Source organism: Anticarsia gemmatalis, chromosome Z (assembly GCF_050436995.1).
Source record: "Anticarsia gemmatalis isolate Benzon Research Colony breed Stoneville strain chromosome Z, ilAntGemm2 primary, whole genome shotgun sequence".
Classification (NCBI taxonomy): Eukaryota; Metazoa; Arthropoda; class Insecta; order Lepidoptera; family Erebidae; genus Anticarsia; species Anticarsia gemmatalis.
In genome coordinates, this window is record NC_134776.1 from 9,475,433 (window position 1) to 9,502,674 (window position 27,242).

General features: G+C 34.9%; 2 protein-coding genes across 5 annotated transcripts; one reads left to right on the forward strand and one right to left on the reverse strand.

Annotated features, from left to right (window-relative positions):
* Positions 1 to 821: 821 nt before the first annotated feature.
* On the reverse strand, positions 822 to 16,603 carry DUBAI (Deubiquitinating apoptotic inhibitor). Of its 3 annotated transcripts, none has more exons than XM_076134419.1 (13): positions 16,488 to 16,603; positions 16,137 to 16,372; positions 13,143 to 13,315; positions 12,894 to 13,046; positions 12,529 to 12,752; positions 12,289 to 12,444; positions 12,040 to 12,210; positions 11,057 to 11,244; positions 9,528 to 9,707; positions 6,679 to 6,810; positions 6,269 to 6,339; positions 4,542 to 4,938; positions 822 to 4,396 (listed from the first exon to the last, which is right to left on the reverse strand). In XM_076134419.1, exons 3-13 carry the CDS (start codon positions 13,297 to 13,299, stop codon positions 3,985 to 3,987), a joined length of 2,241 nt encoding a protein of 746 aa, XP_075990534.1. In that variant the 5' UTR covers positions 13,300 to 13,315; positions 16,137 to 16,372; positions 16,488 to 16,603; the 3' UTR covers positions 822 to 3,984. The 3 variants fall into 3 exon arrangements, with proteins under 3 accessions (XP_075990534.1, XP_075990532.1, XP_075990533.1); XM_076134417.1 differs by having other exon boundaries at positions 822 to 4,411; XM_076134418.1 differs by having other exon boundaries at positions 822 to 4,411; positions 16,078 to 16,372.
* A 268-nt stretch (positions 16,604 to 16,871) lies between these two features.
* On the forward strand, positions 16,872 to 26,429 carry LOC142986268 (uncharacterized). Of its 2 annotated transcripts, XM_076134681.1 has the most exons (9): positions 16,872 to 17,222; positions 18,023 to 18,220; positions 18,800 to 18,916; positions 20,466 to 20,609; positions 20,847 to 22,129; positions 22,306 to 23,593; positions 23,846 to 23,967; positions 24,085 to 24,475; positions 25,057 to 26,429. In XM_076134681.1, exons 1-9 carry the CDS (start codon positions 17,066 to 17,068, stop codon positions 25,257 to 25,259), a joined length of 3,903 nt encoding a protein of 1,300 aa, XP_075990796.1. In that variant the 5' UTR covers positions 16,872 to 17,065; the 3' UTR covers positions 25,260 to 26,429. The 2 variants fall into 2 exon arrangements, with proteins under 2 accessions (XP_075990796.1, XP_075990797.1); XM_076134682.1 differs by lacking the exon at positions 18,023 to 18,220.
* Positions 26,430 to 27,242: the final 813 nt, after the last annotated feature.

Sequence of the window (27,242 nt, forward strand, 5' to 3'; positions counted from 1 at the left end):
GGTATATAGAACTCAAAGGTGACTGACTGACATAGTGATCTATCAACGCACAGCCCAAACCACTTGAAGGATCGGGCTGAAATTTGCAGCCCGGCGAGCAGGTAGATGTTATGACGTAGGCATCCTCAGAGAAAGATGTTTGAAAAATTCCACCACTGGGGATAACATAGGTGAAAGTCTGTATGAAAGTTCTGACCTAAGTTACAAACCACGCGGACGAAATCGAGGGCAAAAGCTAGTTATTAATAAAATTGATTGGGATGTCCGACTACCATACCTGAGTCCTCTTTTCTAAGATACGGAATTATAATCCGGGTAACTCCGTAGATATAGATAGAGCTTTTAAAGCCAAAAAAAAGGAATGTGAGCAATATGTCATTCACACTTTTTAGATAGCTTTAAACCGCACTCAATAAATCTTAAGATAGGTACTTCCAATGCCTCCTCTATATACATATTTGTTGTTTATTATGTGTTTTTTTACAAAGGCACTTATTTTGCACAGATTTGGAAATAAAAATGTATAAAGCTAGTTATCAGAAGATGTTAGATTTCACATGATAACAGATCATCATCATGTCCTGGTATCAGCTCCTTAGTTCCTGTGGCCCTCCATGACTCCCTGACCCTGGCTGCTACCTAGTCTACTTGATGGTGTTGTATAGTTTAACAAGAGCTCCTATCCTTTCTGTTCCATCACCAGATCAGCTCAATGTCATAATAATATTGCATTGTCACTCACTGAAACTTACAACGAAATCTTGAAAGTTTAACACCAGATAGACATGATATTTTAGGATTGGGAGTCAATAAAGAAATACTTTTTTAAACTTTTAACGTTTATTTTATTATTTTAAACCAAAAACCGATTTTACAATAATATGTGTTTCTAACTACAAAATTAAAGTGATGTATATGGGGCTGATACTATGTCCCTGAACATTAACATATAGCTACTTAACTATGTTAATCAAGTAGATAGAGTACCTATCATAATATATTTTAAATGCTTTAATTATTTACAGTACGGAAAACTAAACATTTCATAGTAATAACATTATACGTAATCTGGATGATGAAGTTACGATTATTCATGAGATAAATCGACAAGAAATCGTATGAAACGCAAACACATATCAAGACTTCAATAAAATAAATACAAAAAATTGAAATAATATTTACAGAATAATTTTTGTCATGAGCAATCGTAACTCCATCAGATTTTAAAATCCTATTTTGGAAGAACTGTCATTTAGATATATAGTTGAATGAGCACCAGCCCTGCATAATTCATTGTGGTTTATTGCTTTATGTAACAAAGTCACTAACGCCTCAGTATTATCATACTATGATTCAATTATTATATTAACCTGCTCTTGGCTCTGTTATGGAAACTGCAACATTGCTTGGCATTTTATAAAATTATTATTTGAAGAAATATTTTCGAATGTAGCAATTCCAGTTGTGAGAGATTTAGGGCGGATATTTGGAATCCACTGCAAACGTCATTTGGTAAAAATCACGGAAGTAAGACAAACACAGTTACTGCATCAATTATAAGTAAAATCATTTCATAAATAAATGGAGAGTGGCTCTAACTGCTTGAATGCATCTAAAGTCTGAAACTGTTATTATTATTATGTGTGACTTTTTTTTGTAAAACAAAGTGACAGGTAATCTGTCGATATTAATAGGTAATGCAAATGCACAATGTAACACGAAACTTACACGATACGATTAACATTATGATAATATTAATCTGAGATAATTAGGATATTATTACAGAAGGGGTCACACGTGTCGACCCTCGCTGTGTCGTTAATCCTAACTTATTCATTTCATAAATACAGTTGAAACATCTTCAAAGATAAATGGTACGGTTATACCATTTACTTCGGCTCCCAACGACACAGATTATTTGCAATTTTATTGATGACTTCTATCTACAGCTAACTTTATAAAGTGATTAGCGAGAGTCGACACATGCAAACCCCTCACGAAACAAAATTGTTGCACAAACACATTCTTATATATATGTTGTATAACATTAAAATAAATAGTTTCAAAAATTTAAAAAAAAGAAAATCAATTGACACAATAACAAATTTTGAATATCAAAATTGATAGTTGGCACACTACTTATTTTATATAAACAAAAAACAGTAAAGACAAATATTTAAACCATAATGAAACAATGGAAGCAGAGTGTATAATCAACAAATTATTCAAAATGTGTTACTTACAAAAAACCTCGTCGCAAAGAATTTATGTTATAATAATATTAATTGTTAGGGAGGATTTCAGCGATTGGGTACTATTAGAAACATGTAGATGTTTGAATATTTATCATAACAAGTATAACGCGCAAACTTCTAGCTCTAAAGGCGTGTACATACGTAGGCGACGGCGGCCGTTATCTACTTATATTCTAACAAGTAAATCGTTACTCTTACATCTTAAATGTATAAGATATATTTTTAAATTCACTGAAATCTCCTTACTGTCCATATTCGCTCTATTAATACTATTCGATAATTGGTAATACACCATAAACATGACATAATATGATTATTAATAATTTTTATTTAATTCATGAGATATCGTCAACACCAAAAGTGTGTCCTATAATTAATAACATTTTAGAATTATTCTAACATCCATTAATTATGTAATTAAAAGCAACGAGGATTTTTGTAACTAACTACGGAAGGAAGGAGACCGCTTTATTATAACATTGGCCTTGGATTTGTAGGAGTATATCATAACTATCCTACGGACTGAAGATATGCAATAACATACATGTATAGTATTTTGATTTAGATTACAATTCCAAACTACTGATAGGAACTTAGCTTAGTTTTAGTTAATCATGTTAATCAATTATAGACATCAAATATTTCGCTGAATCTTTTAAAACCTTTGGTATGCTTTCAGTATCACCAATCTCTTATTATTTTATGCCCGTTTACAACCATACAAAATCCAGTACCAATTTTTGCATTTCCTTTTCTTCTTTCCACAATGCTTATTTTAAAAATATTTCCCTTATAAATACTTCATAAATAAGATATAGAAATACTTCTGTGTGTATATTTATAAATATACTGGTATATATGTTACGGTCTAGATTATATAAGATTACTTGAGGACTCAAGAAACCTATATTGTCAAAATTCCATAGAAGACATTTTTATTCGAGCACAACTTTGTTTGGGGTCATAAAATCTTGTATAAAAACTTAAAATATTGAGTGTTAAAAATTGTGATGCTTTTCTATTCAAAGTCTTTCTATATCTCAGAAAAAAACGTAAAGAACATAAAAACAGTGGGTCCCAGACGCACAACTCATTATTTTAAATAAAAAATGTATAAAAACAAGTAAATATATTATTATACATATTATTACAGTAGTATGAAAATGTTCTTCGATCTACGACGCGAACACACTTAAAGTGGCCACTCTTCGAGAATGACACTCCTTATTGTGATGAATTAAAACACTTGTGATGTTGCAAACTAAATCTGTCTTAAAAATAAATAATTTACTCCGATCTCGCACATATTCACACAAAGTTCTTCACCCTGAAACCAAGCGGAGATCGTGACATATGTCACGTGCTAGTAGCAGCGACCATGACACCCGTACAGTTCGCTTAGCAGCAATACACTTCTTCCTCGGTGTTAAGAAATGTTCTATCACACAAACAACTGAGCTTGAAGTATACAACAAATATTGCATACTGTCTATTCCGTTAGCATTTATTTTTTACAATCATGATCGCCACTTAAGTGCACCGACCGTAACATATATAATTAATGTTCAAGTTCAAGTTATTGTATCAAGATTTAGACGACGCATGTATTGTTTACTTTTAAAATTCCGTCGAAGGGTATTTGCTGAATTTAAACAAAAACTGTGTCACCCTATTCAGGGTCGACTATGTCCAACACGGAAAAATCGACATACTTGTCAGACCTTAAACGTCATGGACGAGTAAGGCGCATTTTGCGTACCGTCTCTACATAGTGCTTATTATGAGCCATGACCGACTCCTGGATTTTGGGAGGGAGTTCTTCCAAGGATGGCGCAGTGCTTTCCTCGATATCAGTTCGCCTGTAGAATAGGATGTAGGGGGTGCTCGAGCGCGTCAGATCGTTCAGTTGTTTTTCGTCGGCAGGCGATACGACGTCATCGTTATACATGTGCCATTGATCAGTGTCTTTAGCCATTGTATAGTAGTGGCCCGAGTCCAGCGTAGTGCCCGCGTGGATCACAGCCGCGTACAGGGAGTACGAGGAGTGGACCGCCTGAGAGCGCACCGTCGGCAGCGTTATGGTGTGGTTGTGATACATTGAGTGCATCAACTTCGTCTGCACCTGCAACTTCGGCTCGAATCTGTGGACAACGCTTCTAATTTCAGAATCACAATGACGTTTTCGGCCGGCGACACACAAACTGATACATAACGATAGCGGTAAAATAATGAAGAAGAAAGTCAAATCATAAAATTCATAACCTAATAGAGATTTGAAAAACTTACTTAAAATTTTTGAGCACGAGAATGAGATATTTGGGTGTGGTTTCGATCAGGACACTTCTTTCGGCGTCACGAAGCTCGCCGCAATCCCGGCATTGATACTGGTTGTCCCCAGTGAGATCTTCTTTGGAGCAATAATACTCGAGAAGGCTTTGGACACTGTGTTGCCAGTCGTCCGGTTTTTCGGGAAAAGCCAACTGAAGGTCACGGAACACGTCACGAGAGAGCGACGAGGAGTGGCACTCTACGCACTCGACGCGGGTGAGCAGCACCCCGCCGAACATGCTGTCTATGAACGAATCACGCCGCAGAAACGCTGACTCGTGCATACGCAAACGTTTCTTGGGGGGCAAGCAGTCTTTCTCCGGTGAGGTGCGCTTGTGACTACCGGAACTTGACCCTGTAATGTGTTATTAATAAGTCAATATTTTTATTATATAAAATTACAAACATAAATACATATTATGCAGACCGAGTAGCCAAGAGACAGACAGAGACCTTGTTAAAAGGAGTTTTCTATCTGGGTTTACCGTGTATCTATTACCAACCAGCGTGTTATTATAAAACCCTGATGACACCTTGATCCCGCTTATTACTAGGAAGTTAAATCAAACTTCAAAATACGAGACATCAAGTCGACACCTACCAAACAAATATTTATTCATGTTAACCTTACATGCTTTTACTTTTCTTATCCTTTCAAAAAGTATTTCTTAGTTGTATAACGCAATGAGTGGTCACGTGTAATATATATAAATGTGAATAAAGTTAAATATTAAGCTTGTAGGGATCGTGACAAGAGGCCTTCTGTGATATCTTTCTGCTTTTTATGCCTTAACCTTATCCTAGTGGTGTCGACAGATAAAAATTACTTGAATATTCCTCCAACACATCTTTATCAACCGTCTTCTCCCCTGTTTTTACTCCTTTCGTATCCCTATTCGTTTTCATACATAAACATGTCTACATGTCTGTCTCTTTATATGCAATGTATGAGAAAATCCTACAACATTCCCACCAATTGATTTAAATGACATTGAGCTGAAAATTGCATTTGATTGACGATCAAGTCTAGGTACTATGTAAATCATTCGTCCTTTTTTATTGTTACTGTCGAGGCCGAGTTGCATGCATATGTGATGTGTGCAAAACATTGACAAAGCGATGCAAATCGTTATCGTTTATCTTGCAGGGACCTTTTCCTATGCTAATCCTTTAGGGAACAATATTGCGAGTATATCAAAACGTATTGTTGTTACTCCTGGCCTGAATCAACGCTAGCTAGATAAATATCGTGGTCAGTAGCATAACTACTATGTCGCAATAAAAATGCACTAGATTATGATTGTAAGGAACAAAAAATATGTTTTGTTTAGGTTATTTGTTCTGCTTATAAAAATACATTATTTCCCGTAGCAGTACAAATGACATTGATTTGATATTGTCAAGACTAAATAGACAAAGAGCATAATAGTAAAGACAAGCTAAAAGACAGACTTGTTTTAGAAGACGTATAACCGTCTCAGTCATAGGTGTGATTGCAACATGCAGAGTGCCCTGAATGTTATTCGAATACTTTACGGTCGATGGATCGTTAACTAGGTACCTAGCTTGCCTAAATAAGTAAGAAAATAGTAAAAAGTCTTCCTGATTGGATGTGCCGTGCAGAAGTTTACTAATGTGCCATATCCGTGGTGCATGTTAGTTGCGCAATGTAAGTCTGTATTTACCTGCAGCGCTGCTACCTGGTCGTGGTGACGCTGAGCGTCGGTGTGGGCCTGCTTCAGCCGTATCACCCTCACTATAACAAACACGATATATATTTGCAATCAGTCAATATTATAGGACTAATTAGATCATTTCATGCATTAAATCATATGTTGTGCCATTGCATCTATGAAATGCCAACAAAACTTTAAAGTTGTTATTTATTTAAAACGTTATAATATATTCATTGTATAAAATGAGTAATTAATATTTTGTTTCTCGAAATCCTGTTGGATCCACTACAAGACTTTTTAATAGCCTCAGTCAAGTACCTTATTGTATCTAATTCTTTAAAATTGGTTAAAAGGACTTTGTTTATAATAAGTGTAATTAGGACAGTGGAAGAGATAATAAAAGAATGTGAATAACAAACCCCGAGTGTGATGCTTGGTGTGGATGATGGGCGATCATACGCATACGACTAGTGGCTAACACTGCAGGGCGTGTGTAATCGAAGTTGATGTCCGAACAGTGTTCGTACGACTGCAGCAACTCGAACAGGTATCTGTGAAGGAAATAACTTTATTAATATTGTTTGCTTTTTGTTAGCTAAATTCGAGGGTCCTTTGAGTTGAGATTGAGATAAATAAATATCATTGGATAACTCACACACGGTCATTTGATCCCAAACTAAGCAGAGCTTGTACTATGGTAACCAAATAACTGATAAACATGCTTATATACTTGTAAATACATATTTATATAGATACACTAGCTTTTACCCGCGACTTCGTCAGCCACCTGAATTTTCCCATGGGAATACGTCATTTTCCCGGGGGGAAAAGTAGCCTTATATCCTTTCTCGGGAGAATATCTCCATACCAATTTCATGCAAATGCATTTCATGCAAATTGGTTCGCTAGTTTTGGCGTGATTAAGTAACAGACAGACAGAGTTACTTTCGCGTTTATAATATAAGTACAGATTAACAACCAGGCTCAGAACAGATACTTGTGCTCATCACACAAATATTTGCCCCGGGTGGGATTCGAACCCACCACACGCGGCGCTATGGTTATTGCGGCGAGGTGACCACTTAAACCACTGCGTCAAACGTGCAGATTCTTTTAGCTTATGATTATATCAGAGACTAGAGAGACTAGAGAGATACAGTATCATGCAATCATGTTGAACACTTATTTGACGTCGTTTTATCACCAAAAGGTTATTTAATTGCTCCAAAGTCTATCGATTAGAAAAGTGATGTCAGTATTCATAATACGTAATAGCAGTATTCAGTATTACAAACACTTATGTAGATGCGTTCGCTGCAACTTTTCTCGGCCCTGCATAAACACGTGCATTCACCTAGTTCCATGTCATAAGTTGTAAATTCCGCTTTTGTGTATTATGGACAACATTACATTGTTTGTAAGTTATTCAGGTCGTATGAGACAATTGGTTTGGATTAAAACTGACAATAAGCCTATGCCCTTAAAATGACACCTCTATTTGTTTGTTTCAGGAACTTCCTTGTTTTGTTAAATTTTTCTTTGATTTTTTGATCATGTGGTATGTGTGGGTAGCAGATGATTTTGTGCATTTATGCAGAAGTACAGAAGGCTCTGACACAAAAATCGCCTAACTGCAAACGCCTTATAAACTACACATAGCTATCAAAAGTGGTAGCATCATAAAAACATTAATCATTTCTGTGAACATAACTGAATTGAAGCGCCTTAGATGTCAACACAAATTTATTGTTACTTCGGGCCGCCAAGTGCATACTATAAAATGTGTCACGTTGCATCGTTAGTACTATCACAACTAACGCAAGCGACAAACCGCACGTGTCATTTGAGGGGACTGGAGGTGTTGAATGCAGACAAGCTTTTAATATGAAAATGGTTTCTATTATTGCACGTTGCAGCTACACGGAAACAGTTTTAGATCAATTTACAACGAACAAATTGCTATTGAAGTGTGTATAACCAATAACCCGTCATTGTAGACAGCTCCAGGTGGTTTAACGTCTTGCCTACAAGGAGCCATAGTCCGTCTATTCAGGGTCAACAAAGTGGTGCCCTGAACACGTGTGGTAGCCGTTTCAAATACATATTGTTGTTATTTAAAATTCCAAACCATTATATTTCAGTAGTCCCCTTGTTAAACACAAAAGCTTACGAGATGGCCCTTTGACCCCGCCGTTTTAAAGATTCTTTCACATGGGAGACAGGCAACATGGACGTTATAATACAAAGCTATTCTTTGGACAAAACCAGTATTGTAAATATTTTGATACCAAGATATGTGAAGAAATCTACTAAGGTTTTAGCTGATACGTTGATATGTGTAAATAAGTCCATGTGACTCTCATGAAAATCAAATAGAGATAGTATGTTATGTGATACAAATCTATTAAAAATATGCAGCGATCAAAGAAGATTACGTCACATTGAATGCATTTTACAATGAAAAATACGTAAAGAATTACCTAGGGCGAGTTGCCAAAAGCCCTGGGAATGGCTTGACCAGTGTCTTTTAATTTCATTGCACTAATCATTCACACAGAATAATTGGTTACTCAATGTAAATTAGTTTATACTTATTGCACAAAGTACTTGCGTAGTTGTAATGGGTTTGTGTTACGTTACCTTTTTAAACAGTAAAATGTCATATGACCTTTGCGAAATATAATAAATAACCTAATAAAATTTATACTTATTCAACGATTGAATAACTTTTATCACTTTTTCTCATATTAAGCCATGAAAAAGAGAATTAAAAAGAGTTTGTGTCTTGTTGCTCGGCATTGTATAACTGCTGTTTAATAATTTTATATGAGTTTGTAAGTACTGTAAAACATGATGCTGTGGCGAAGTTCGAGGGGGATTTTATCAATGTAGTTATCAGAATCAAGTGACTCAAACCCGTTCCTTGCCGGCAGTCTGGTACAATTTCTAAAAAAGGGTACAAATAAAGCCCGAATAATAAAGGCCGAAACATTATATACAAAGACGAGCCGGTCGCTTTAAAATCGGTCATGTGGTCAGATGCTAAACATCAATCAACGTTAAGCAACTCATAATCTCTTATTTGTGTCTGTTTTAAGATAACACTCACAATAGTGTGGTCTTGAGACTATGCAAAGTATGGCGAGACCCGAAACACCTCTTTAATACATAATTGTTGGTTTTGTGTATAAATTTTATTTTGTCTAGCTATCTCTATAGCATAAGCGGCGTGTATAAAATATATCATAAAGGCCATGTTACTACTTACCCTAAAAACTCGGAGCTATCATGCTGATTGTCCCTGGTAAAGAACGGTGGTTTGACCACAGCAAAGAACTCGTCGGGATTCAGCTTGGTAGACACAGAGTGCATCATCTTGCCGAACAGCACGCCCATCTTCGCCCAATATGGCACTGCAGTCATCCTCAGTACCACGTGAGTACTGAACCTATGAAACAAACGAAAAGTATGTTTCAAAATTATGGTCGGACAGAATGTTTAACCTGATATTGACAAGATAACTCTATGATACAAACGCCAGCTATTATAAATTAAAAGAGCGTAGAACTCGCAAGCTTTTTCAAAGATTTTATAACAGAATAAGACATACATATTTTTTTTAAAGTATCGCATAGCTTCAGTTTTTTTTGTTCTTGGAAAATCTTGTTTCTATTACTAGAAACATATTAATGTAAATCTATTTAATTTTATGTAAACGTTTAGATATAATTGCAATTTAATGTTTAAAGCTTATAACCCATGCTCAGCCTTGTTGACATTTTTGAGAAAATTCAGGACACAGTTTATCATTCTGCAAAACTTCACGTAAATCGCTAGAACCGTAAAGGCTCAAAGAAAATAGGCAGACGGACAGACAGACAGTTACTTTCGCTGTTATCATATAAGAATAGATTATCATAAATATCTACGCAAAGAACTGTAACATCCCAGACGGCAGCTAATTTAAAAGCGTGATTTAATCGCATCAGCTTTTACAAACAACAAAAACTAAATATTTTTCAGTGTATTAGTTTAAAGTTTTTACAGGATTATCCATTTCAATGTTACAAAATAAGTCGTATCGAAACAACACGTTTGACTCCAATCAAAATTGTTTGAGTAGAATTAATACTCGCCATAAAAAAGCAACGCATTCATACACATAACAGTGGCACAAAAGTTCAAAATGGGACATCCAGTGCTGACCAATCAATGAGAAACTCTCACTTGGTAGAACATCCTTTTTGTTTAAACTTCGTGAATAAAAGAACAGAAAATAGCGGCCCACTACTCTTTTACTGTGCGGGTAAAGTTTCATTTTGCATAAACGGACGATGTCCACGAAGATGACGCCAGAAAATCATTTATAAATGCACACGAATATAAATCACAGAGCCACAAACCTTCGGCGAACAATATGAATTGCAAAGCTGTATGTTTGGTGTCAATTGATTTTCGATTTTGTATGGGTTCTGAAACACTTTTGGTGGATGAAAATAAACTTCTTGCGCAAACGCACGACACTTTTTTCTGTATAATTTATTGAAATACATAATTCAAAGGCATCTTCATTTCTTCAGTTTTGGTAAAAAAGTATAATGTCGCTGAAGCAAATTGGTTACTGTGCAGATCGAGCCGCTTCAGCTTTTCTCTTGTTTATTTACTTAACAAGATAAACACCGCGAAAGTGTTGTGATATTCTATCATATAAACACGTGGGCAAACTTAAAATAATAAGTAAAGTTTTTGAACTGTTTAACCACAAAACTTATATGAACAGTAAACAAAATAACTTACTGTCTGGTTACAAGCAAGGCTTGCACAACGCTGTTCATGTAGCAGGTGTTTCCCAAGTTGAGGAGTCCGACCTTCCTCATGGGAGTGTGGGTGGTGATGCTGGGCAAGCACACGTTCCGAGCTCGCCATGGAGGCTGCGCCAGAAACCGGCAACCTCGGGAAGCCATATGGCGCTCCAGGCACAGGATCTAAATAAACACAAAAATTTCTCACCATCTTCCCAAACGTTGCATGTTTATATTATTTATTAAACAATATTTCAATTAGTATTAAATGAGTGATAAATGCATAAAAAACAATAATATTTTGATAGGTAGCAATAAGTGCGTGTAGTTATACATCAGACTGGACTGCGGGTCCACCGCCGCGACAGCGCAACGACATCGCTCGAGCCGGCATGTTCCCGGATATTCCGCGATACAGACCGACCGCCGCTACGGCCGACTAGCTACTAAGCCGCGCTCTCGCCTATGCCAAACAGGGAATGTAGCCGACATTTAGGGGACCAAGTAACAAGCTTTCCTTGTTACAAAAACCTCCTTTTAAAATGTTTCGCTGTAGAATATATTTTGGATATTGAGTACTGTATGAATTTGTTCTTTTTAGTCAGCTATGTTTATAGTCAATTATTTTTATAACTGGTCTAAGTCAATATCTCTAAATAAATCTGTCTAAATGTCAATATCAATATCGAAATATGAAGATTTTTTTGACATATTTGCAATTTGCACATACAGCCACAGATTTCGTGACCTACTATCGCATTAGGGTTACCAGTTGGCCGGGATTTGCGGGATTGTCCCAGAATGAAAAAAATACAAAGCTACGATACTACATCGTTTTTTTTTGTCATTCCTACTTAGCGTAATCTCGGACCGGAGACCAAAACTCTGATTCCGATCGTGGCCCCAGAAATGTCCAGGAAATAGGCAAAAATAATTTTTGGTAGAAATATAATCAAAACGAAATAATTGTTGACTTACCACATCACGATATTTGTCCTTAAACATATCTTGAGCTTCACCCTTGAGGGAGTTCACCAAACCATCGACTGTGGCCTCGAGTATATCAACTACGTTCTGTAGCAATTGACGGCACCACTGACCACTGTCGCTAGCTAGCGTTGTTAGAATTCGGTCAACATTTGGGGCAACCTACATTTTAAAAAATCGCATTTAATTATAAATGCAGATAACATTCAAGTAATTGCGAATTAACATTCTTATAATTACCCGATCAAAAGCTTCAGTAGACTCGCGCAATGATGCCATGACATGGAAAATGACATCAGCCACAGATTGTCGTAGTGCCACATCTTCTAAGGCTAAGAAAAGGCGGCCCAGATTATCCACTGATACTTCAATTAGTATATCAAATCGTTCGTTTTCCTGTAAACAGTACAAAATAATAAATAATCAATCATCAAAATAGGAACGAAAAATAGCATAAAATTAAATTTACTTTGATTTTACCTCTAAAGCTTTTATAAACGCGATCACCCAGTCGCCAAGAGCTGGGGTTCCGTGCCATTCGTAGAGCCAGATGTAAAGGCATGAGAGCGAGGCCCTCAGGCCGGCGCCTGCAGGTCCATTATCGCCCTGCTGCACGAGCCAGCGTGCAGCGCCTAGCGTCGCCTCCGTATCCGAGCTGTCCAACACAACGAGCACCACGGAAGTAGCAGGACAAGCATCGGATTCTGTGTGGCAAATATTTGTTTAACAAACATATTATGCCCAACTATCGTGTACATATGAATGCACCTCTGTACGTGTGAATTCCAAAAAATATACATCGAAATTTAGAAGCATGCTTTTTGAGACATTTATACAACACTTACGGGGGTCTGAGATGTATGAATAAAACTTGTCTAAAATTGCCGTGACGATCTCGTGACGAAAGATGCTGTTTGTTGTATTCACGCATCGAAGAAGGAATTCTTCGACATTTTGCAACAGCGTCCATAATTCGCTCACGTTACCCGTTGCACGAGCTGCAATATTATATAAAATATATTGCATTTATCAGCACTGCATTGAATATGTAGTAGTATAAAATAATCTTATGCATTTACTTGAATGATACTCACAAAGACATTTTACGATATCCTGACAGTTTTTTACAAGCTCGTGAGGAGGTGGCAAATAGTTAGGTTGTTGATTCATAAGCTGAATATATTGTTCCAAAGCTTTTAAATCCAATTGATTTCGATTGTCGTGAACCAACTCATGCTTTTTGACTGCCATTGTGGGGATGCTGTTGCTAAGATTTTAGAAATTGAAATTAATATTGGGTTAACCACAAATAAATACATAATTTAATTCATTTCAACATAGCACAAAACTCAAAATATAACAAACTAAAATCTGGATCGGAGCATAATAACATAAGTAAAACCAAACCGCTAGCAAAAATGTTTCCATAAAGCCGAGGGGATGATAATAAAATCAAAAGGTTGATGCAAGGTACAGTCTTACTAAGCACAAGTTGACACCAAATCTGTATCAGACATCCATAAAATTAAATTGAATAAATTTATGTCTGTCTGTATCAGTTATTTTACATATATATTATATTGTATGCAGTGATATATCCCAGGCTCACTTGGAAGACCACATGTTGTGGTAACCCCTTAGAAAATGAGCTATGTATCTTGTGTTTCTTTTAATATTTTACAGCAAAATTACATATATCCAAACAAACAAATCATTTTGTTTACTTAATGGTTCAAATTTTGTTTTGATGTAAAGCATCAAATGGAACCAAAAAACACATAACCAATTTCCTAGGTAGCAATGGTTGGAAAAATTTGGAAAAAGTGATTGTGTTGTGTCTTCAAAGATTTTAATACATAGACACAGAATAGAGTGGAAGATGAGTGACATGAACACATATTGAACAAGTGCACATGATAGATTAGTCTGAAGACACTACAAAATATACTCAGTAAGAAATAGCTTTTGAAGAATAATCAATGGCAGTAACTTTAAATTTTCATGTTGATTTTAAGTATTTTATATAATTGTAGGAGTCTTGAAGAAGGACAAATGATAACATTGCATGGAAAATGGCACCAATGTTCTTTTTTTCAATTATAATGCCTTAAAGCAAGATACATGATTTCAATTATTATTTCCATTAAAAATCATATCCTTAAAAGGAGATTTTTTAAAAGACTGGTTAGTAACGAAAATGAATCTTTTATATCAATGTTAATCATGTATGAAATGGTAAACAACCACCACAATGAAGAATGGACTTAACCTACACAAATCACAATCACAGTAAGTTTTGTTATCACAATAATATGGCTTTTTGATATTGATAGCTTGTAAGAAAGCTAATCTAATAATCTCATTTTGATCTCATAACTAGATTTAACTAAGTAATTTACAGAACAAGATTGATTGATTCTAGAAGATATGTGATACAACAAGAGGAAAAGATGGATGGAGTTTTGAAACTGATTACAGGATATAAAAAGCAAAACATATACCATTATGCTATTGCCCAGTTCTGATTAGATTAGTACACTAATTACAAATGAATACAACTATAAATGAAGCATTACAGAAACCTAATTATAGCTAAGATATTGAATATAATTGTTTAATATAAAGACTTATACTTAAACTACTCTTGATTAGCCATCATATTATGCAAAGTAAATTTATTCCAAAGAGGAACAAGCTCACAAGAAGGAGCTCTTGATTTAAGCACTTACTAAGCTATCTGACCTATTAAAGTTACATGAAAATCTATAATGCTCTTTTAAACTTATGTATCGGGAATATTAGTTACTTCATACAAAAATGTTACTAGAACTGACAACTCAATATAATTGTTAAGTTCGTTAAAAACACAAATAAAATCAAAAAGTATTTTTTTCAGTTTCACTTTAAACAGAGCATGGTTATCATTAAAAGAAAATGGACTTGATTTCAACACAAACAGTCAGAGATGGATTGTCTGTGACTGTCCTTTGTAAATATTAAACACACTGAAACGCACAGCTCTGCTTGCATGTACTAAAAAGTAGCATATGCTAAGTGCTCGAAATGAAAGTGTAACATGGCAAATTAGGCAGATAAATAAACTTTCGCATTAATGACATTGACTGATTAGAAATCAATAAAATGCTTTCAAAGCAAAACTACTTTGTTGTTAATAAATTTTGAACTTTGTACACACATCTTACAATTTGATGCATACAATATGTGCAACTATATGATACTTGATCATTTTGACAGTGCTATTATGAGACTTAATTACTTTATTGCATGAGGCAATAACAAATTTAAGTTAAGATATTATAAAAGCTCCAAGTCAGTGAGCTAATGCACAAAACCAAATGTTAAAAAAGAATTCTACCCCAGGGATTAATGCACAACTTGTCTAAACTCTCGATATTAATAACATGGCCAGTATTACACCGAAGTCCCAAATATGTGAATGTATACAATGGACTAAAACTATAATTTTATTATGTCAAATGTTAATCTCGTTTAAACTTTATATTACTAAATATCTCTACATGATATGTTTGATAGTTTATTAGAAGTTCTGCAGGCCCACCAGTTAATCAATATGTTAGCTATATATTTCAAAACAAAATTGAGAAAAGGGTATGAACAAAGCGATCTGTGTGAAACGAAATTACACATGATTAAATATCAGAATTGGGCATGTGTACAGCCAATTTTCATGCTGTTAGGTATTTGAAGTGATTTAGTAAATATTTTGCTGTTATTATCAGCCATAATGATTCTGAGCCAATTTTTCATTGGACCTACCTGTAACATAACACTGCATAAATATAAATAATTGTTAAGTATTCATATATTATCATATTTAATGTCAAAATTTACTAAACAACGCATGTCTAAGCTTTAAAATGTTAGTAATATACGATTCTATGAAATACGCAGAGGTACATAAACTTCGTCTGTGCAAGACGATTGTACCAACGAAAAATATTATCTGTGCTATTCTGTAGCAAAATTTAGATAGGTAGCTATACCTACTTTAAGACCAATTCGCATGATTGAGATGGCGATCCGATACCATATTTCCGATTACTCACAATTTATAATATATGAATCCTTTATGACAAGTCTTCTCTACGCAAGAACACACCAATTCATATCAGTAATAGTAAAATTCATTGTCCTGAACACCACTTTAGCCTTTAGATACAAGATATATTAAAATTCTCATGGTCGTGATTCAGACAGGAGTACAAGTACAACCGATCTTTTTCATTCTTATAATATTGGAACACATTTCTTTTCGTCAACAAAGTGTTCACTGACGACTTCCCTGCAAAACCACAGAGATTAGCAACGCACGATCTATAATAAATATATGTTGTAAAAAAACGGTAGGCTTTTTTGTGAAAATAATATGCACTTATTTAATGCCACAATCACTGTACCTATTTAGCTAAATAAAACTGAAATTGGACTCCTTAAACAAACAAAAGATTGATTTTATTCCACTACTTCCATGAATCGCGCAACGCATGTAGAGATAGTACAGACTTTGATTGATATACTACAATTGTTTATGGTCTGCATTATGTTATGTTTAATTTGATTGATTTTACTGCGAACTTATAAATTATATTTATATAGTAGCAAGATGTATTTGCCCATATTATAAATCAAATAACGCTTTGTTACTTTAGTTAAATGTGAAAATCTTTTTATATAATTAGATTTAATAAAGAGATCATATTTTAGACTCTGTGCTCGGTGTCGAAAAATGTTGTCTATTGCTTAATTCATAGACTAAAAACCATAAGTTGTTTTAAAATTTATTGACAAGTAACTATTACTGCAGAAAAAAATCTACATACATGTAATAATAAAATTAAAACAATGTGAAAAATATTACCAAACAAAGCTTAGAAACACTGCGTTTAAGTTGCAATTCTTGATTGTTTTTTCAAGTATTTATGTAAAATGATCGGCATCATAAATTATACAGAAATTTTCTAGTGTTCAAAGTATAATGGATGCATCGGCATCGCCAAAACCAGATGCCGATATTAACAAAGTGTACGGTTTCTTTTTGAAGATAGAGGGTAATGAATACTCAGCGCCTCCGCGGCAAAAGAGCACAGTTATAAAATACACCAAGCTTCCTGACTTCGATTTTGACACAAAAGGTAAGTGTTTAGTATTTTTTCTCATGATATAGATATACAGATCGTCTGAATAGGATGACGCACCGTCTTCAAGGAGCTTTACGATGTAACACAGATTTAGATAATAATAATACTGTAAATTTGTTATTCGTTAACTTGTTTATAAAACAAAGCAATGTGTGAACCTAAAAATGTAGGTAACTGAGTTAGAAGAAGAGTGTATTTTGAGTTCTGTGACATAATATCCTATAATAATCATTTTCAGTTATAATACTAGTGTGGAAGCTTTATCCATTTGTTTATATGTTTCACATTCAAATTAAACAGATCTATGATAAAGCCTGCTCTATTTAGCACTATTTCTAGCATTCTGACTCTGGCTGAGGGTTTTTAATGGTAAAATGATTATGTTTGAACTTCCATGTGTTGTTTTTATCAAATTCTTATACCTTTTATTCTGTTTTCCATAATAGGATCAAAACTTTTCTTTAAGTAACAACCATTGACTTATAGTAGAATTTTATGCAAATGTAACTGTTTGCAAGGCTTGGAAATTCGCTGATGTTGTATTAAGTACAATATGAATGAATGTTATTAAAACTCAATGTGATCATGTGGGGTGTGTAAAAAGCTCAAAAGAGATTTATTAAAGTCAGAACATAATGCAATGCCATTTTTATTATATTTATCAATTGTTGTTGACCCATATCTAATCTAGTCGCCTTGAACACCCTTTGCTACACTCCAACCTGCAATGGTTGTATGCCTATTAAATCTGCCTCAGCGCATAGTTCTTTTGTTTATAATGAATTTGTTAACAGTGTCATGGCCTACACAAAACTACATGTTGCCACCGCGACTCAGGAGAATCATAGCCCTTGACGATGATGACTTGAAGACTAACAGGTCTTTAAGATCAAATGCAATTGCTCCACCTCAGGTCATGGCTGCTAACTGTACTAAAAGGAAAATTGTTACTATATCTGAAGATGATGAACATGACCTACATCCTAGGATTAGTTAGTATTACTTATTAAATTGACATCTAAACTGGCCTAACCTTCTTGTAAATACAATAACAAATAACAACAGTCATCAGTAAGTGAGTGAGCCTAAGTTAAATGATGAGTTACAAACTGCTTGTAACCAATAATATGTGTACTGAGAAATGATTGATGATGATGTAGCATTTTTTGTTCAATTCTTGGTTTATTAATGGTTTTCAATGTAGGAGGTTTAACAAATTTCTAGAGTGTCATTCCTATTCATTTAATAAAGGCTTAATACATAGTAACATTAAAACTAATTTAAGTATATTATCACTTATTTGTTTGCTTTTAGTTATAAATTATTTACACCCGGTTTCTGAGGCACATTTAGCCATAGTTTATTTATTCAATAGTATTTAAACTTAAATTAAAAAAACGCTAATGAACAAACAGATAAACTACTGCTAAATGTACCTCAGAAACCAGGCATAAAGCTGAACTATACATAGATAACTTAAGACTTACATTGCAACACTACTATTAATGTATATATTCATTGCAATCAATACATTGTAACAACAGCCCATCTAATAATTACTATGATTTCAGCCAGGGACATGAGAGCCAGTCCTGTCAAAATGTCAAATAGATCAATTGAAACTGATTTCAAATCAGAGAAGCATTCATCAAACAGAACTACATCTAGACTTACTAGTTTTTCTAAATGTAAGTACATTTATATTATCATTACATACTTATAGGCAGACTTAGAACAAAGAATGAGACTAACTATATTTGCAACTACCGGTGTTTGATTCTTATTCAACATCTTTTGGAAATTTGAATATTATGTTCATCTATATAAATAGAAATGAATCTATGAATCTTAATGTATTTATAATTATCAGGATAAAGTTTCAATCAGACCAATGGGTCCAATTTCCCTTGTGAATGCAATAAATGGGATAAAAATGTACAAATACAGAGTAGTAGTGGGATCACATTGCTAGGTTTGTACAAATTCTGATAGAAAATAGTCAAATTTGAAAGCAATATTTTATAAATACTCAGTTATATTCGGCCTAAAAAAAACTAAAGAGTTTTCTGGAAAGTTTTTCCACACGATTTACACTCTTACACTTTAATTTCTATTGAATGGACAGAGTGATATTCTATATCCTAAAGAGTCTCCTAGAGAAAATGACATATATTTGCTGCAAGCAAAAGCTAGTTAACAATATATTTGTATATAATGTTGTTGAGCTACAAATGCTGATAACATGACAGTACATTAATTTGGAGCATGATAACATGTACTTTAGCTTTACAAGGTCTAGAAACTTGCAACTTATTATCTGCTTATAAAATAATAGGCCTTGTTTGCAACATATTAATTGGACACCAATATTTAGATATACATATATAACAATTTATGATGTTACAATTAGAAGCAATGAGTTGACTACAATACAATCTGACTTGATAGTCGCAAGTAAGTTTATGGATAAGTGTCGGTTTTCTTAACTAACAGATAAAGTTACAGCAATTGTATGATAAAATTTGCCATATACTATTTAATAAGCTAACTAATACTTATTCAGAAGTTATGAAGACTGCCATAGATATATTTTGAGTTATTATAATATATGTCTTCCATATGTTAATAATATTTAGGATACCTATTTGATGTGCTAATTTGCAATAGGGTACCATTCTTGCATCAGTTGCTGATGTGTTAAAATATTGCATTTCAACATATTCTAAGTTGCAAAATATGATTGCCTAATTATATTGACATTCTTACTTGTAAAATGTATTGATTAGCATATTGCCAGTTTTCTTAGAATTTGTCAGCAATTGGTATTAGTAATGCCAGTCATTGGTTTTTTAATGCTTACTTAGAAAAACCGATTAAGCATAACAATTATGAAATTGCAATTTGCTACCTTGTTGTTTACAGTAATTAGGTTATTTAAAATAATCTGTAGAAATAAATTTAAAATTGTTTATGTAACAAAAATCTGAATTAAGAGAAACTGTTAAGATTTTGCACATGCAATTGTCTTAAAATAACCAAAATGTTTATTTGATTTGGTTACCTGGTTTGGTAATTAACATCATCAATGTTACATTAAAAAAGTGTTCCGTATTGCACTAGATTCATAATAAAGCTATTATTTCTGCTTATGTTTTGCTGTAAGCAGAGCATCCAAGATTGTTTGAACTAGATCTTGTCTCCATTAACAGATGTATCTATACACATTTTCTATTTCAGATACAAAAGAAACTAAATCCAGTGCCAAAACTAACAGTGCATATAATAAGAAGGAAGTGAATCTGACTCAACAAAATTATAGAGGAAGAAATACCTCCAGTGTGTCCGTGGAACACACTAAAACAAAACAAATTAAAGATAAAGGTGAGTATATGTTAGTAATAAGATTTCTTCCTAGAAACTGAATGGATGGATGTTTTAGTTTGTATCTAAGGAATTTACATATAAAATCCTGGTTTAAAACATGCTATCTAGTATGTATGGATAGCCCATGACCACCGTGCTACTTTTATACACTGGTGCTTTTACACACTGTGTATTAATTTAGGCAGAGAGACTTATCTAAACATTTCACATCATTAAATGTTATGTATTTTCCAGAATCAACACGATATTCCAAAAGCTTGAATGCATCTAAAACTAATGTAAGCAAACACATAGTAACGCCAAGTGAAAGTGAAAAAGAGTTAACCAGATTAAAAAATATTTTGTATGACAACCTTAAAACAAATGTGTGTAAAAAAGAGAAACCTAGACTGAGTAAAGAACCACCCCCACAGAATAAAAATAAGTTAAACTTCAAAGAAATGTCTGTAAAACATAAACCATTAACGGTAATAAGAGTTCCTTTAGATGAGAAATACCAAAAACCTAAATTAAGGGTTTTAAAGTCAGATGCTACTATCAAATCAAATGTTGAAAGTGTTGAAATGCTCAACACTACAGATTTCGGTGTAAATACAGATGAAATTATCCAGCAAATAACACATGTTAATATAGGCACTGATCCCCCTATATCAGTGGATCAAGTGACAGAAATCGATGATACTATTTACAAGTGCGAGAACACCGTGCAAACAGAATGTGTCAGAGAGATATTTGATAGTCTTGAAATACCAAATGTAACATTAACTAAGGAGAAGTGTGAACCGAGAGGAGGCTGTAAAGAAACTGTCAAGCTTCGGAGTGAGTCGTTACCTAATCTACAAGTGCCGCCTTTTAAAATATGCTCTTCAAAAGAAGACGTAAGCTCTAGCGATATTAGCTTCTGTCAGAGCGCTTCTTATATATTTAGCCATGCTACGTTAACATATACGACTAAACAGAAAATTAATTTCCACGTAGTTGATAATAACGAAGAGGTCAGTCCTAATATACCTCCTAGCTCATTGAATTATCCTATAAACGTTGTGTCTGTGTTTAACAACGAGTTAAAGAATAAAAACAGGCATGATAACGTGTCGTCGGACAATACGTACAAGAAGAAGAAGAATCACTCAAGGGACGACTATATAAACTGTCTAAACGAACTGAACTCACTTAATTGTTCCTACGTCTTTAATAAATTAATGAAACCGTCGGATATAATTAGTACAATAAGAGTTAATAACGGTTTATTACAGAACGACTACATCTGTGAACAGTTCCAACGGGAGCTTAACTTTATAGATTCGTTTTTTGAATCTTTACAATATTTAGAAAGTTGTTCCTTATCTGACAAATGTTTCACTGATAAAAAAGTTGAAAGTTTAGTCAATAATTCGGTGTTATTCGATTCCACTTTCGATGTCAAGAATTCAGAGTACGACAATTTCTTGTCGAAGCTTGAAAATGGCGCGAATATCGATGACACTGAAACAATGGCATCCAAGAGTCTTTGTCTGGTAAGTGTTTTTCTTTAAATTGTAAACATTTTGCTTAATGTGCGGATAACAGCGCAGTGCTTATGTCGTCAAGGTCTAACGACATACGAGCTCCCAAAAAATGTATTATGTATAATTTATTGCAGCAAAACTAACGTATCGTAATATAATACTTTAATTCTTCTTTCTTATTTCAGCTTAATTTACTCATTCGTGATGAGCAAAGACGAGCGAAAAATCTCTTGTTTGTGTTGAAGATGCGAGAGGATGCGCTTAAAGATTTTACTAAGTCCCAAATACTCTGGCTAGAGAAGAAGAAGAAACACGAAAACACAGATATATCCACGTTGAAGAAGAAACAACGTGGAGCACTGCTCAAGTTGCAGCACGAGTGTGGGGAGATGCAACGTATGCGCAAAGCTTTACTCACGCTTTCCGAGAAACGAAAAGTGGCACTTATGAAAACAAAGAAAAACATAGAACTCAAATTGAAAAATAACGTTGAGGTTGAACAAATTATTTTAGGAAAGAAAAAACTTAAAAGAAGTTTATCTGCAGACAGAAATTCTTCACCTCTGAAGTGTTTCGACTTATCGAGTAGTGGATGCGAGGACAGCACGACTTCAAGACTGAACTCGGACGCGCCGTTGCCACCGGAAGCGTTGGCAGTGACGCCGGTAGTAGCGCCCGCAGTAGCGCCCGCGGTGGTGAGTGTGTCGAGCGCCGAGAAGTGTGTTCAGGCCGGCGATGCGCTTTGTTCCATCTTCAAACAGCACGACTCCAACATAACGGCTGAGAACTTCGTGGCTGTCGACGGCGGATACTTAAACATTCTTTTCCATGATCTTACACTGCCACAGATTTTCAGTAGTGGCAAACAGTATGAAGTGAACGAGGAGGCACTAAAAAATATAATTAATTCGACTAACAATAGTCATAATAATTTGAGTGGAACCGAAGTTGTCGATAAACTAATGGATCAGATTAAGAATAGAGAATTAGAAACCAGCTCACCGTCGACCGCTCGCAGTCTCGTGGAGGAGTTCGATCAGTATTACAGGGGTCTTGCAGAAGACGATAAGTTTGTTCCTGATTCTTCTGAGGGCGAGCGCGACAGTTCTGATACTATAAAAGTGTGCGAAGTTAAAGACTCGAGTGTACAGTTTGATTATAAAACGGAATTACCGTCGAAACCGTCTCATCAAAGTATTTCGACAATGACGTGTGGTGAGGAAGACTTGTTCGGTAGTGATATGAATTTGTCAGAGAATAATATTCAGTTGTGTGATTGTGAGTCAGTAATCACAATGGAAAGTCAGTGTGCACAAGGGAAAGAGCCGGTGGTGTGTGCTTCTAATCAAACGCAGACAGGACTGCAGGCTGGACCTCTGCCGGTACCGGTAGGCGCTGCCGCCGTCGACGATGTCCAGCCTTCCGATGCTCCTGCGTGGGACCCGCCTAAGTCAAGCGCATCTACCGATTCTGGTAAGTTTTCTATCGCAATAATCGTCATTTATCATAACCATATTTAATTGTTTCAAGTCACATGTGAGTAGTACAATGACGAATATTTGTATTTCCTATTAAAATCGTCTGTAAAAAGTTTGGTAAACATTGTTATTTACCAAGTGAAAAATAGAAAACTAATCTGTAAATTGTAATGTTGGTTGGCCACTGCCTAACGTTAATAACAACGAAATACTTATTAATAACCTGATTTATTTCATCATTGTACAGACACAGACAGTGTCAGCAGTCAACCTCAGAGTGCCAGTGGCTCTGCAGTGACAACCCTCTCAACGCCAGTCCAGTGCGAAGCAGAGGAGCTGCGGAGACAGCAGCTAGCCATCGAGAGAGAGGTGAATATATAATATAGTACGGTGGCCTGCATCAGTTGTTATTATAGCTTGTTTCAAGTACACTTCGGCTACTTTACTTCGCCATTGTTTTTAATAGTCATTGTTGTGTGATTACAGATCAAAGCCTTAGAGCAGCAACACTGTCGGTTGCTGGTGGTCCGAGAGATTCCAGACAAACCGCCGCCTCCTTACACTCCGCCTACCGAAACTAAACCCAGGCCTCCGCGCATGTTCGCCCTAGAAGATGATACTGAACAGAGAATAGAAAACTTCTTTACAGACCCTGTTGCTCTAAAGTCTGAGGAAAACAAAGATGCTTTCGATGCGTTCCTAAAGGATTATTGCCAAGAATCTCTAGACAGGCATAAACAGGAACAAAGTGACAAACCTTGGGACACTTGTAATTTATTGCCTCAAAAACCACAGGTGGATACACAGAAACTAGTTCAAAACACTTGCATCGAGATCAAAGAAGTGTTAACCAACGTTACGCCTACGACAGTGTCTGGTAAGCACTTTATATTTATGTTTGTGCTAATTCTCTACTTAAAAATCCACTACTTTTGTATATTTTTGTCCCTACCACCGGTAAACATAGATCCTAAGGGTCGGTTCATATCTGACGGAACATCGCGTATTATCGGTCGCGTAACGCCAGAACAGACAAATGTATAAAAAACACTGGACCATTCACACTCAACCGAAATTCGAAGGATGCACTCATTATCGACGTTTCCTATTTCGGTCTTGTTGTAACACTGTCTAGTAGAAGGACGGATGATACGTTCGACGCATTTTTCACCTGATATGAACCGAGCCATTAAACCGAATAGTCGCCACCGATGATAAGCTCAGAGCATCATCCGATATGAACCGACCCTTATAATTTTCTATTAACTTGATTTCATTCTTGTTAAGATACAACAACTAGGTATAAGGGTACAAATTAATTGCGTCGTAAAACTATAATGTCAAAAAGGTGATGATAATTAACGTTGATTGATTTTCAATATAATTTTGTTGCCTAGGTACTACACTACAACTTAATTCAAAAGTTACAAGATAAATGTGTTACTAAAACTGTTTCAGGAGTATCGAGCCGGCGATCTGATCACATCGACGATATTCTGTTTGCGGAGTGGCGGCGGTGCGAGCCCGAGTGGACGACACTTCACACCGACGAGGCCATTGTCAAATATCAACTGTTCGAGAGCATCTTCCAGAAAATGCTCAGTGAAACTGTAGACGAATACAAAAAGACTGTAACCCCCGAAGTAATCACTACAGACTGAACACACACTCATTTGTCTCTCGCAATGTGTTGTCTTGATGGTATAATTATTATAAAACATAATAAAATCCGCATTTAACATATTTTTATGTACTTAGCTGTTGCGATTGCGATTACAGCCTGGCAGCCAACGTAATGTCAATGGTGTTTAATGTCTTGAATGTGTCGGAAATTCTGTTCAATATAATATGCTTGCGTGAATATGTAAAATTAAATAATAGTTTAGAATAGCATTTACTTTCATTGCGTTATTATCGTTTTAACGCCTGCATCGCCAAAAAGTAAATTATGTTCCAAATAATACGCTCTAAATGCTGCAGTAAGTCATACGTATAATATTATGGTTTTATAAATGTGTGATTAGTGATTTTTTTTTCAATAATAATATTTTAATTATGCTTCCGATTTTTACTTTATTATTTGCGCAGTTAGCCTGTTTATTGTTCTAACTTATTGTGATAGAAAGTTTTAAGGATAAACAACGTTGTAAGACATATACAACATGTTTTTCTGTAATAATAAAACCAAGATATTTTACTATTGATCAGAATAGGCAAATATTCACTAAAATCGTTATTTTTGAAGAGATTAGCCTAGAAAATAAAATTGTTTAGTAGTTGTTAATAAAAGTTTGAAATTTAGAATGTAGCTGGTCTGTTAGCTTTCTTCTGAACCGAAGGAGGGATTTCTAGAGTTCTGTAGGCTGCAACTGTACCTAGAATCTAAAGCAAAATTGCTACATAGTGATATTTTTTATTTATAATATGCAAACATTCAGGCGCAATGGCGGCGGATATGAAAAGACCTGAATTACTTAATAGTCGGAAGTTATACTCAATATTATATGCAAACAATTGCTTATCGGTGGTACTAGTAGTACCCACTATTTTGTACATCTAATTTTCCTAAAGACTAGGAAATTACAAATTTCTTTTGTATCCTGTATCGACAAAGTCAACTGATTATTTAGAATTCCAAGCTCGAAGTGTTCATATGTTTGAAAAACTCCGAGATTCCATGTAGAATAAGAAAAATAGGCTAAATAGGTAAATTTATTTTCAAAACAATCAAAACAAGTCTCCAATACCGATTTTGTAAATGTTTAAAAAGTTGTACCTTTTGTTATTGTTTTATGTGTACAGATTATTATAATATATCATTTACAAACAGCTATTGAGTTTTTATCGCATTACCCTACGTTTAAAGTATATGGGACATTTTAAGCCCCGTCGTTAATATAATTCAGGTTTATTTATCACCACAGTAATAGTATGACTAGAATGTCAATAATACCAACTCTTTTAAACAGACATAGCGTATAAATTAGTCTAAATGTACTTGGATATACGCTCGGATCTATAGAGTCAATCGCTTTGCAAAGGATTGTGTGAAATCTGTGCGAATTCCTCCCACTCCAGTATCATACTTATGATATAATAAATACATGCAAATCCATACGTACTTTCGATACGTACTTATTAATACTTATTAAGCTCTGTAAATGCGAAAGTCTGTCTGTAACATTGTCACGGCTTAACTACTAAACTGATTAAATAGCTGAGGACTCAGGGTTCCTCATACGTTTTTTCGGAAGTTTATAAGGTAGAAAGGGATAACGAATGACATTAAGTTGACTTAATTAAATAGCTATTCGTTTTGAGAACCACGATATGTTACAATTTAACGTAATTAATTCTAAACTGATGCTCAGTTCATCATGTGCTCCGATTGAGAAATGAATGTTTAATTACAATTGCAACTTAGCTGTTAATTTTTAAAGGCTAGTCTGTTAATCTGTGATAGATATTGCTACAGGCGCACTTCGAGAAAGCCGTGAGCACTAGGTAGGTCCCCAAGTACCATTACGTTTTTCACCCGTTACTGTCATACTCCTGGACAAGGGTCTGCTCCCGGGAGAGGAAAGGGTTGGGCTTTTTGAGTCCATTACTAAATAATAATACCATTACATTACTTAACAATTATT